Consider the following 11,226-nt stretch of genomic DNA (forward strand, 5'->3'; position numbering starts at 1 on the left):
GTGTCGTGTCTGTCTTTGCTGTTCAGACATGAATACTCGCTCCATCGCCTGGTGGCTGAAACACATCGGCCTGTCCCAGTACACCCCGGCGCTGGAGAGTGAATATTACGGACTGGAGGTACGTGAACTTCTTCTTCTCAAGGCTCGGCGTAGCTTTTCCGTCCTCCCTCGCGTCGCCTGACGGCGTTCCCCTCCAGGGTTTGCTGCATGTGGCGGATGGCGAGCTGAGGGATGCGGGCATAGAGGACGCCGCGCACAGAGAAACGATCCTCCAGGAGCTTTCGGGGCTGCAGCAGACGATGGATTCACAATCTGGTGACGCTCAGTCTCGTTTTAAGCCTCCTGCAGCAACAGGCTAGATTATAATGGGGTGATGTGATGATGTCACCAGTTAACCCTTTACCTCCTGTTTGCCCCAGATGTATATTTAACGGATGGCCACGACAGCGGTAGGGAACTTCTCATTTTCTTTCATCTTTCTGCAAACACAAACTCTTCCTTTGAGGCTCGCTCTTGTCGTCTCAGGTGTGCAGGCGGGGCGCAGGGTGAGCCGAAAGTACTCCCTGGGCTCGTCTATGGATCTGGTGAGAACGCCAAGCTTCCGCTGTGGAGCTCTATCCGCTCTCCGATGTCCGGCTGTGGACCCAGGAGTGGGGGCCAGAGGGGGGGGCCCCAGCTGAGGCCTAACTGGCTCCTGGTTTCACAGCTTTCAGCGGCAGTTTGAACGTAGCCTTCGTTTCCCGCAGGTGACGTTCAGGAAGGATCTGTTTCGTCACAGCGTCTTGCCCCGCCTCCACCGTGCAGGTAAAAAAGACCGCCTCTCGGCCTCGTGCTCGCAGCTCCGCCCCCTGAATGAGGACAATGCTATAAGTGAGACAGAGCACTGTCAGGACAAACACAGGTGAGCTGACCCCCCCCCCAGCGTGTTGATTTCATTGGTGTTTCTGTGTGTGTGGGTGTCTGTCTGTGTGGGTGTGTGTCTGTGTGTGTGTGTGTGTCTGTGTGTGTCTGTGTGTGTGTGTGTGTGTGTGTCTGTGTCTGTGTCTGTGTGTGTGTGTGTCTGTGTCTGTCTGTGTGGGTGTGTGTCTGTGTGTGTGTGTGTGTGTGTGTGTGTCTGTGTGGGTCTGTGTGGGTGTGTGGGTGTGTTTTCCTGCAGGGTGGAATGCATGTCTGGATAATGATTAACTGCTGCCTGATAAAAACACACATCAGAGTGTGTGAAGTGAAGTCGTCTAGAAATAGGCTGAAACACAGAAAGACCGACAGACCGAGATCCAGATGCAAAATACTCATTTAGATTTTGTCTGCCCCCCCCCCCCCCCCCAGTGAGAGGGCGACGGCCAATGTTTGTTTGTTTGTGGGCAGGATTATAGAAAAACTGCTGGAAGGATCGTGATGAATAAGATCTGAAGATGGGCCTTGGTTCTAACTTTGATCCCATTAAATATTTAGCGTGATCCGGAACAAAAAACAAAAAAACTCTTGTTAAATCTGCATTCAATCCACTCACCGAACGTCACAGTCATAAAGGGGTCTGGATTCAGTGTTCAGATACCCCCCCCCCCCACCGTGCGGCAGGTAAAGACAGAGCGGCTTCCGTCGGTATCCGTGGAATGCCAGGCTGGTACCGGGACCTGGGGCGGGGAGCAGGAGAGGGAGGGGGGGCGAGCACGGGACAGCGTGTGAGAACTCGCCCCCACCGGGAGGAGGGAGGAGGGAGGAGGGAGGAGGGAGGAGAGGAGCCGGGCGCGGAGACGAGACGCTGGGAGTGACCGGAGAGGAGAAAACCGGAGCAGCTGAACTTATCAGCTGTTTGTTGGTGTCGGAACCGTCAAACATGCGCGGGACGGGAGAGGCGTGCGTGTGACGCGGGCTGACAGGTAGGGGCTTCCGGTCAGTGACGTAGCGGAGGCTTTAAGGGCTTGTTTCTGTTCAGATCAACGTCGCCTTATTGTTAGTTTTAGTTGAACTCCTTCGGGAACTGTTGCGCAATTGTTGCGCAGAACACTCACTGAGAGTAATGGATTACCGGTAACGTAAGATCTGAAGTATCAGATTACACAGAGGAAGTGTGTGACGCTTAATAAAGGCGGTGTCAGGTTGCGTGTCCTCACGGAGACCCTCCCGCACGCTGCGCAGGTGTGTGCGCTGGTTCACCTGGGCCTCTCTCTCTCTCTCTCTCTCTCTCTCTCTCTCTCTCTCTCTCTGTGTGTGTGTGTGTTCATGCGAGTCTCATTTTTTTGCTGCGGTGTTGTGTAACTAATTCTTTTTTTTCTTCTTAATAAAGTGTGTGTGTGTGCGTGCATATACGTGCGCGCGTTCCACCTCAGCAGGGTAAACTTCCGACCATCCCTGCTGACACACGTTCAGCGTTGTTCCCACACGTCCGCGGATGCGTGCGCGTTTACCGCGGCGCGTGTTTGTTGGTCGGTGGATGGATGGGAGGATCTCCAGTCCTTTTTTTATTTTTATTTTTAGGCAGGAAGGTGGAAGCTTTGGGAGGAAGGAAGGAGGGAGGCTTAGCGACAGACGCAGACCTTGGCGGGGGCCTTGCATCCTTGTCCTGTTTGCTCCTGGGGGGGGGGGGGGGGGGGTCCAGCGTAATAACTCCAAATCCCCTCCGTCTTGTTTTTCAGCAAGAGGAAGAGCGTCAGCGCGTACTTCAGCCAGCTGAAGGTAAGATGAGACGCGAACGGCCTCCGTCTTTCACCGGCTCTTAAATGTGGACCCGCAGTGGGAACGCACCCAGATTAACTCCGGTTCCGGTCCGGAATCCCGCTGCGTGTGTGCCCAAGGTGTTCGGTGCCCGGAGGGAAATGGAGTCGCTGAAGAAGGAGCTGGAGGAAGAGCTGAAATCCAGCACCGAGGACCCGAGGAGCCACGCGTGGTACCACGGACCGCTGGGGCGAGAGGTACTGCACGAGAAAACACCGGAACGCTGACCTTCAAGCGGGTCGATGCTGAAGGTCAACACGACCCAGGCGTCCTTCAAACGGGTCGTGTCCTGACCTTCAGCATCACCTGGGTCGTGATGCTGAAGGTCACACATACGCGTGTCGCCTCACACACACACACACACACTGACTTGTCTCCAGGCTACAGAAGCTCTGCTGGAGCAGGACGGCGACTTCCTGGTCCGGGACTCAAGCTCCGCCCCCGGGGACTATGTCTTGAGCTGCTTTTGGAGCGGGCCGATGCACTTTAAGATCATACGCGTGATTCTGCGTCCTAAAAAGGTTTGTGCGTGTTTCTTCTCTCTGTGCGTGTTTTTGTTGTTGTTGCGTGTTTCTTCTCTCTGTGCGTGTTTTTGTTGTTGTTGCGTGTTTCTTCTCCCTGTGCGTGTTTCTTCTCTCTGTGCGTGTTTCTTCTCTCTGTGCGTGTTTTTGTTGTTGCGTGTTTCTTCTCTCTGTGCGTGTTTTTGTTGTTGTTGCGTGTTTTTTCTCCCTGTGCGTGTTTTTGTTTTTGTTGTTGTTGCGTGTTTCTTCTCTCTGTGCGTGTTTTTGTCGTTGTTGTGTGTTCTTATTTGAGAGCGCGTCCCCCCCGCGCCGCAGGGCTACTCCCGCGAGCTGTTCCAGTTTGAAGAGGATCGCTTCGACAACGTCCCGGCTCTGATCCGCTACTACGTGGGGGGGCGCCAGTCCATTTCCCAGGCCTCGGGCGCCGTGATCTTCCACCCGATCACGCGCACCCTCCCGCTGCGCGTCATCGCCGAGCGACACGCCGAGCCCGCCGGCAGGGAGAGACGCACCGACTCCAACAACAGGCGCAGCTTCAGCGCCACGCACGCCGACGCGCTGCAGCTCATCAACCCGCTGCTGAGGTGGGAGGAGCCAGAAACGTGTCGTTTCACAAGTACGCGCGCGAACGTTCTGATGAGTTGTTGTCGTGGGCAGGAGCGGAAGTCAGCCCGCCAACCTGGAGAACCTGGGCCGGGGGCCGTCGCTGCAGTCTGCCCGATCCGACGGCAACCTGCCAACAGGTGCGTTATAGTAAACACGCAACCATCGCGTGCGTGTGTGCGCGTCACCGCTAACCGCTCATGTCCACTGGGGGGGGGGGCTGGTTGTGTGTTCCTCTCCCTCATCCAGGTGTGCCACGGAACATTCCGTCATCAGACGCCGGCCCCGCCCCAATCTCTACCGTGTTCCGTACAGGCAGCGAACCCCTGTTGAGTCCCCGCCCACGACACACACGCCCCGCCCATCTAGGTAGCAGGCACACACCCCCCTCCCCCCCCACATGTATTTATTACTTCTCCTTCTCTGAATGACGCGAATCCCTCCCCCCACGCCTGCAGGTGGGGGTCCAACACTGCGAGGTTCGGATGGACAGCTGAACTCCAGAGCTCCCCCTAAACCCCTCAGGGTGTCGGCCATCTTCCCAAACGCCGTCCCTCCCCCGCCGGCAAACCGGGTCGTTGACCCCGCCTCTTTTTACGACGAGCTTGTCGTCCAGGTAAAGAACACGTCACAAATCAGCTCCTAGACGGGGAGTTTATGACCACTTCCTGTTGCGTCCAGGTGCCCCAGTCCAGGCGGAAGGGTCACGTGGACCGCCTGCGAGCGGAGGAGAAGTGGCAGAGCCGGGCCCGCCTCACAGAGACCTCCTTCGGGTTTCTGGAGGCGCAGAATGATGAAACGTCACCGCAGCTCCCATCACTGCCCCGGAAGAAGAAGACGGCGGCGGAAGAAGAAGACTGGCATTTTGAAAAGCCGCATGTTTGTATAACACAGATTTTATTCTACGTCTTTGAAGTACCTTCAAACGTGTTTAACTAGATATATTTAACTAGATTAGGGTTGTTGGGTTTGTCAGAAACAGGCCAGATAACGAATTGCTTGATTGAGAATGAAACCGGCCCGCAAACTAAAAATGATTTATAGCTGCAGCAGTGATGTCATAATGTAAACTAATAAACTAAAGTTCTATCCTGCTATTAATGAGGCCGGTAAATACTTCACAGGAATGTTGTTTTGTTTTGAATCAGGAGCTAAAATGTGTTGCTGTTATTGCCTCTCCCGGCCACCAGGGGGCAGGGTGACACCGCCTGGGGGCTGTTCAGAGGTCAGCTCCTCTGGTTATGCTCTGACATCCTTCTCTCACCGACAGGTCGAGCTGGAATCCTGTTTCCAGCTGGACCAGTTCGACTCGCTGCTCTTACCGGAGAACAACCGGCCCCTGGAGCCCGGCGTCCTGCTGGCAGTCAAGGAGCTCTTCAGCCAATCAGACGCCGCCACCCTCGCCCTGCACATGCTCAGCGTCGACTGCCAGGTAGATCCTGTAGATCCTGAAAAAAAGAATCTTTTATTTCATCATTGATGAAGTCCAACTTGTAACGCTGCACGTGGCGCTGCAGGTGGCGCGCATTACCGGGGTGACCGGTGAGCAGAAGAGGATCATGGGAGTTGGATCGGGGCTGGAGCTCGTCACTTTGCCACACGGATGCCAGCTGCGACAGGACTTACTGGAAAGGTGAACGAGACATGACATGTTTTATAGACCTCACTTCAGTTCACTCACATTTAGTATAAAACAAAGCTATTGATCTGATTATTGATTCGATGTGCTGAAAACATTCACATTATTTATTCTTTGTAGGCATCACCTGATAGCGCTGGGCGTGGCCGTGGACATTCTGGGCTGCACCGGCACCGTCAACCAGCGCGCGACTGTTTTACATCAATTCATCTTACTGGCTCAGGCCCTGAAAGACCACGCCCACGACCTTTACTCCTTCTCGGCTGTGATGAAGGCTCTGGAGATGCCTCAGGTGTGTGTGTGTGTGTGGGGGGGGGGGGGGGGGGCAGGCAAAGACAAGAAAACACTCCTCAAAGTTGACTAACGTTGGTGCGTGGATACCTGCAGGTCACGCGGCTGGAGATGACGTGGCAGGTGCTGAGGCGGAACCACACGGAGAGCGCCGTCTTGTTTGAGAAGAAGCTGAAGCCCTTCATGAAGTCGCTGAACGAGGGAGACGGTGAGTGTGTTCTGGGTCTGCGTCCGGTTCGTCTGCGGCTAAAAGGCTCACCTGCTCCCCGCAGACTCCGGCGTGCGCGGGCCCGTCGCCATGCCGCACCTGGTTCCTCTGCTGATGCTGATGGAGGGCGAGGACCCGGTGGAGGACAGCGAGCGCGGCTGCCAGCTCCTCTACAACGTTCTGCAGGCGGCGCGCATCACGGCGCTGCACGAGCAGAGCTACCAGCAGCACGCGCGCTCTCTGCTCACGGGTACGCGCACGTTTTATTCTGGGCTCATCGAGCGCTTTGCTCCGGGCGCGATACTGACCGCTATCGATCACGCCGCTCACGCAGGAGGCCTGGAGCTGATTCCCGAACTGCTGGAGGCCTTCCGGACCGAGTTCGCCCTGCGGCTGTTCTGGGGTCAGTCCGGCGCGGCGGCTGCGAGGCAGGAGCGCCACGAGAAGTTCGACAGGATTCTGTGCGTCCTCTCTGATAAACTGGAACCCGTGGAGAGCATCTCGCAGGAGCCCGACCCGCTGACCTGAGCCCGGCGGGCTCGATTCTCTCCCGAGATCAGAATCAGAACTTTCTTCACTCGGAAGCAGAGATGAAAGTTGAACTGTTTTTATTTGAGCCTCTGCATGTTGCAGATAAAGAAAAGTTTTAGACACGTGGCTGCTGATATACGTTGGATCGGTTCCTATCAGAGACTCGCTGGGTTGGTTTTATTTTTCCACGTTAGGAAATCTGACAAGCTGACCCTGAAATGATTCTTCTGTTTACGTCTTTATGCGCATTTCTCACTCCCCACAACTTTTGTCAATCCATCTTCATTCGTGCTCGTTATCCTGAGGACAGACGAGCCGGCTTCCAAATGCAATAAAAGCTTATTTTTCATGGCCGCTTTCTCCTAAATGATGCAAAGAAACACGAAGGACAAGATTAGTTTTCTCATTTCCATTTATGACTCAAAAGATTCACGTAAATACATTTCCTTTCTAAAAATGGATCATACAACAAAACCCCTTAAATGTGGAGCGAAGGACAAAGATGGAGCGAAAAGATAAACCTGGAGCAACATTTTTAAAGCACCTCTGCTCAAACACACGTGCTGCTTCCTCCTCCATGCCTGAGCTACGCTGTGCATGCAGAGCTTGATATACTACAAGCCTGCTTCCACACGCATGCAGTGAAAGAACACGTTTCCTTTTTCCACAGACAAAAAAATGGTTCAAATAATTGAATATTTGTACGTCTTAAGATGCATCTGGAGCCGCTCTGCGAACAGTCCGGTCTGATTTTTCTCAAAAAGTGCTTCAAGTTCATCAATTTTGGCAGTGAGGAGCCCAATCTTTAAAAAAAAAAAAACTACAACCATGGCGTTCGGATGAGAGTAAAAATATCAAGAGTCCGATTTAGAGGTCTGGTGGCTCAAGACCTAAAAAGCTGCTGTTCATGTAAAAGCAAGATGTGTAAGAAATGTGTAAACAGTCTAAGAAGAACCAGTTAAATAATTAGGGCTAACTAATGAATGTATTCTTGTTATCCACTCTAAACGTCAGCCTGTAATTTTACACCTAAGGCCCCCCCCCCTCCCCCTCCCCCGCTCCTCACCCGATTCCATTGTAATCCCGTTTTGTTGTCTGAGGCAGACGTAAAAATAATATGGGTAATATATTCTCTATATTTTGTACGCTCTCTATAGAGTAGTGGTTTTAATCCAGATGTTAGTCACAACAAAAACACCCTAAAAAAAATCACATTATGGTGTTAAAAAAATACTAAAATAAAGTTCAGCAGTTTATTAGAAACGACAACAAGAGGGTCAAGTGAGTGGATATAAGAGCGCCGAGACGCGTAGCTTCGGGCTACTGCGATGCGAGAAGTCGTCACGTTAAGGCGCGACTAAAACGTTCAGGTATACATTCAGGAGTTTGGCTTTAAAAGCGCTTAAAGGGTTAAAAGCGAGAGCGAGCGACGGCGGCGTCAACCTCGATGGCGAGCGCCGCGACTCGCTTTCATCTGGCCGAGATAAAAGATGCAGAGAAAAGCTCCAATTATCAAGGATGGCTGCGTCCTGTGCGTGTGCGTGTGCGTGTGTGTGCGTGCGTGTGCGTGTGTGTGTGCGCGCGTGTGCGTGCGCTACGGGCTGATTTGGACATACGACGACGGTATGTAGCCCTTCTCTCCAGTCGCTCTGAGGACTCTCATCCATCCGTCTCCCGTGTCCACCTCCATCACACTCAGCTCCTCGCCCTCGCCGATGGAAACGGTGTCCTTGCTGTTGCCTGGCGACGACAGACGCAGCAGGAGACATGAGCGACTGAACTAAAAAAAAAAAAAAGGAGCGAGTTCTGGACGCCGGCGCTCAAAACGGACCTTCGAAGGTGTACAGGGCCGTGCACTGGCCGATGGGCGCCTCCTCGTCCTCGTACTCGTCGAAGTCCATGTAGATGCTCTGAGGATGGTCGGCCGCTACGTCTCTGGAAGGGCAACGCCCCCCCCCAGGGAAGACGTGAGAAAAGCAAACAACGTTCGGACATCGTGCTGAAAGCGCTTCTTACACGTGCTGAGTGTTGTTGTTGATGGCGTTGGACGACTCCTCCCCTCCCACCGCCTCCGACAGCCACGTCTGCAACACGCCACACGCTCAGAACACACTCGCTCTACCTTCAGCCGTCACCAGGGCGCGCTTCGCTTGGGGGAACCTCATATTTGGTGAGCTCCCCCCTCAGGCGGCCGACGTCCTGGCTGGTTTCTGTGATCTGAGGTTCCAGGCTGGACGGGTCGCCCATCTGTGGATTCTGCTCGTACACGCCCTTCATCTTCTCCAAAGCGTCACTGGGGGGGGGGGGGAACAAATGTTTCTGCTTTAGCGATGCAGGCTTTCATGAAGCTAACCCCCCCCCCCCCTTTGTGCAGAACAGCTGATAAGAAGAAGACTAGATGAAGGAGTTTCAGGACTTAGATCCTGCAGGGTCAGGCCGTGGTCGGTGATGTCATCACCTTTGGTCCTGCAGCTTCTGCAGCTCTTTGGCGATGTCGTCGATCTTCGCCTGCAGCCTCTTCTTCCTCTGCTCCGGGGGAAGGTGGGAGAAGTCTTCCGCTGCAGGCGGCTGCACGTAACACAGCACACACACACACAGAGACAGTTTCAAGCGTCGCGGATCGGACCGCCTCATCAGAGCTCGCCACCAGATGTCCCTCCTCCTCCTCGTCTCTCGCTCGAGTCCACAGAGAATGAGCCGAAGCCCGCCCGAGATGTCGACGCTGCCAGCAACAGAGGGCGACGTCGAGGAAAAGGGACGCCAGCGGAAAAGAGAGAGAGCGGGTGAGGAGCGAGAGAGCTTAGAACCTTTATAACATAATCATGTGAAAGCCAGCGTCGGACTTCGCTGCCGTGAGAGAGTGCGTTTCTACTGCGGGGCCACACCCATTTAGGTCAACCTCAGTAGACAGGTGACCCAGGTGACCCAGGTGTCATGTGATCGGTCACCGGAATAACAGACCAAAATAAATCAGCTTTATATGTGGGCGTGGCACCGCAGCACAAAGACCCGGTTCCCTGCTCTGGAACAAAGAACATCAGCGCTGTTCCCTGAACAGGAAGCGTGCCCGGTACAATGAGAGTCACGTGACCTTGCACCTGGCCAGGTAAGGTCACAAGGAGCCCGGTCGTTTGAGAACAGGGAAGCATCACAGCAAACAATAGACAAATCAAACACACACATTCCCTCCTGGCTGGAGGCAACAATCGGGCAGCAGGTGTGTTATTTAAGCAGCTTTTACCGGCCCAGCGTGTCGGACTCCAGGTTCCAAACATGAACAAGAAGGTCCTCTCTAGAGCTTTTAGTTTGTTCCTTCTGGGCTGCCGTAGGCGAGGGAGAGGACGCGCTCCCCATGCAGGGCAGGATCCAGCTCAGGTAAACCAGGTTCAAATGGATAAAGACCAACTGAAAGCCATTTTTGAGAAGCGGCCGATCGGGATGAATGAATCTCATTTGTGGGGGCGGACCCCCGTCAGTCCGACACGCCGGGCCTCTCAGCCCTCCCTCTGTTCAACCATAACCGGCGTTACCGTCTGCTTTTCAGGTTGGGGTGTCTAGATGGGGAGAAGGGAACACGCGGGGTTAGGAACAAACACACTGCAACAGAAACACTCACAGTGTGGTACAAGTTTTTAGAAATGCCAATATCCAGGCACAACCCCGAATCCAACACCTGGAAGACATGCATAAACACAACCTGATCATTTCCTCGTCCTTCGTCACAGTGAACACAGCAGTAAGAATTCAGGTCGAGCCCGAGGAAAACCGTTGCGGATCTACAAACGGAAGGTCGAACCAATCCGGGCAGGACATCAAGAACGGCGTCTCTCATCGGAGACCGACGTCCTGCTAATGCTAATCAGGAAAGACACACTTTATTCCCGATTCAAGCGAGAATAAGCTGGATCAAACAGCCCGGGACCGGCTTGATGTCTGAAGCTGGACCCCCCCCCCCGTCCCCCCGTCCCCCTACTATAATGACACCGGAACCCGAGCCGGTGATGTCACTGCGCTGCTTTTCTTTCCTGAACTGAGACAGAAGGGAAGGCAGCAGCTCGGTGGGAAGGAAGGAGAGGGTTGTTGCTATCTGTGGGAAAGGGGGATGGGAGGGGGGGGGGGCAGGAAGCAGAGGAAGGGAAAAAAACGGGCGAGCGAGTCCAACAGATGCAGGAAAAATACTGTAAAAACAGTTGAAGCGAGAGCAAGAGGTGTTCCGGGGCAAGTCTGTGCAGCCGACTGGAATCAGAACGAGCCCCCGAGGGCGGGGGGGCAAGACGAGAGCGGAATGCGTGCCGAGGTTCACGCGTATGTTTGTTTTGACTTACGGTCCTTTACAGCAATTACTGGAGCGGCGGTTGAAAACGGCTGGAGGTTAAAGGTCAGCTGCAGCGCGGTGACACGACCTGAGAACGTCTTATGTAATTACTACGCGGAGCAAAAGCATGGCACCTATTAAAAGCTGATATTTATTATTTGTCATGAATCACACGATGCAACACGAGCACTTTATTTTCTAATCAATAACGATGAATGATCAGCATCACCGACACCCCCCCCCCCCCCCCCGTTTCAGTAACCTTTGCTGAAACAGTACGCCGCCCGGCTGTAAAACCTAAATAACGCTTAAAATAAAAACAACTTTCTTCGTCTTTAAACTCACCTTGTGCTTCTTGCCGAAGGGCCAAAGCTTGGCTCGCACTTTGGGTGGGTTGAGACTG

The 11,226-nt window shown here is 53.9% G+C and overlaps 2 protein-coding genes across 3 annotated transcripts in view; one reads left to right on the forward strand and one right to left on the reverse strand.

Moving 5' to 3' along the window:
* Positions 1-28: 28 nt before the first annotated feature.
* On the forward strand, positions 29-6,859 carry sh2d3a (SH2 domain containing 3A). Of its 2 annotated transcripts, XM_068751434.1 has the most exons (19): positions 29-118; positions 198-315; positions 420-449; positions 526-584; positions 747-901; positions 2,637-2,676; positions 2,796-2,912; positions 3,096-3,236; positions 3,552-3,820; positions 3,894-3,979; positions 4,089-4,208; positions 4,298-4,455; positions 4,521-4,718; positions 5,110-5,271; positions 5,357-5,472; positions 5,599-5,770; positions 5,866-5,977; positions 6,042-6,227; positions 6,312-6,859. In XM_068751434.1, the coding sequence occupies exons 1-19, from the start codon at positions 29-31 to the stop codon at positions 6,503-6,505; spliced, it is 2,523 nt and encodes an 840-aa protein (XP_068607535.1). In that variant the 3' UTR covers positions 6,506-6,859. The 2 variants fall into 2 exon arrangements, with proteins under 2 accessions (XP_068607535.1, XP_068607536.1); XM_068751435.1 differs by lacking the exons at positions 29-118; positions 198-315; positions 420-449; positions 526-584; positions 747-901 and adding an exon at positions 1,718-1,880 and having other exon boundaries at positions 5,866-6,227.
* A 24-nt stretch (positions 6,860-6,883) lies between these two features.
* Positions 6,884-11,226, reverse strand: part of trip10b (thyroid hormone receptor interactor 10b) — a 10,207-nt gene continuing 5,864 nt past the window's right edge. The window contains exons 9-15 of the mRNA XM_068751437.1: positions 11,169-11,226; positions 10,125-10,181; positions 8,967-9,076; positions 8,669-8,801; positions 8,525-8,592; positions 8,340-8,443; positions 6,884-8,248 (exon numbers count right to left, since the gene is read on the reverse strand). The exon at positions 11,169-11,226 is cut by the window's right edge and continues 104 nt beyond it. Coding sequence (XP_068607538.1) covers positions 8,103-8,248; positions 8,340-8,443; positions 8,525-8,592; positions 8,669-8,801; positions 8,967-9,076; positions 10,125-10,181; positions 11,169-11,226 — 676 coding nt within the window. The 3' untranslated portion in view covers positions 6,884-8,102. The remainder of the gene's footprint in view (positions 8,249-8,339; positions 8,444-8,524; positions 8,593-8,668; positions 8,802-8,966; positions 9,077-10,124; positions 10,182-11,168) is intronic.

This window comes from Brachionichthys hirsutus, chromosome 17 (assembly GCF_040956055.1).
Source record: "Brachionichthys hirsutus isolate HB-005 chromosome 17, CSIRO-AGI_Bhir_v1, whole genome shotgun sequence".
Lineage (NCBI taxonomy): Eukaryota > Metazoa > Chordata > Actinopteri > Lophiiformes > Brachionichthyidae > Brachionichthys > Brachionichthys hirsutus.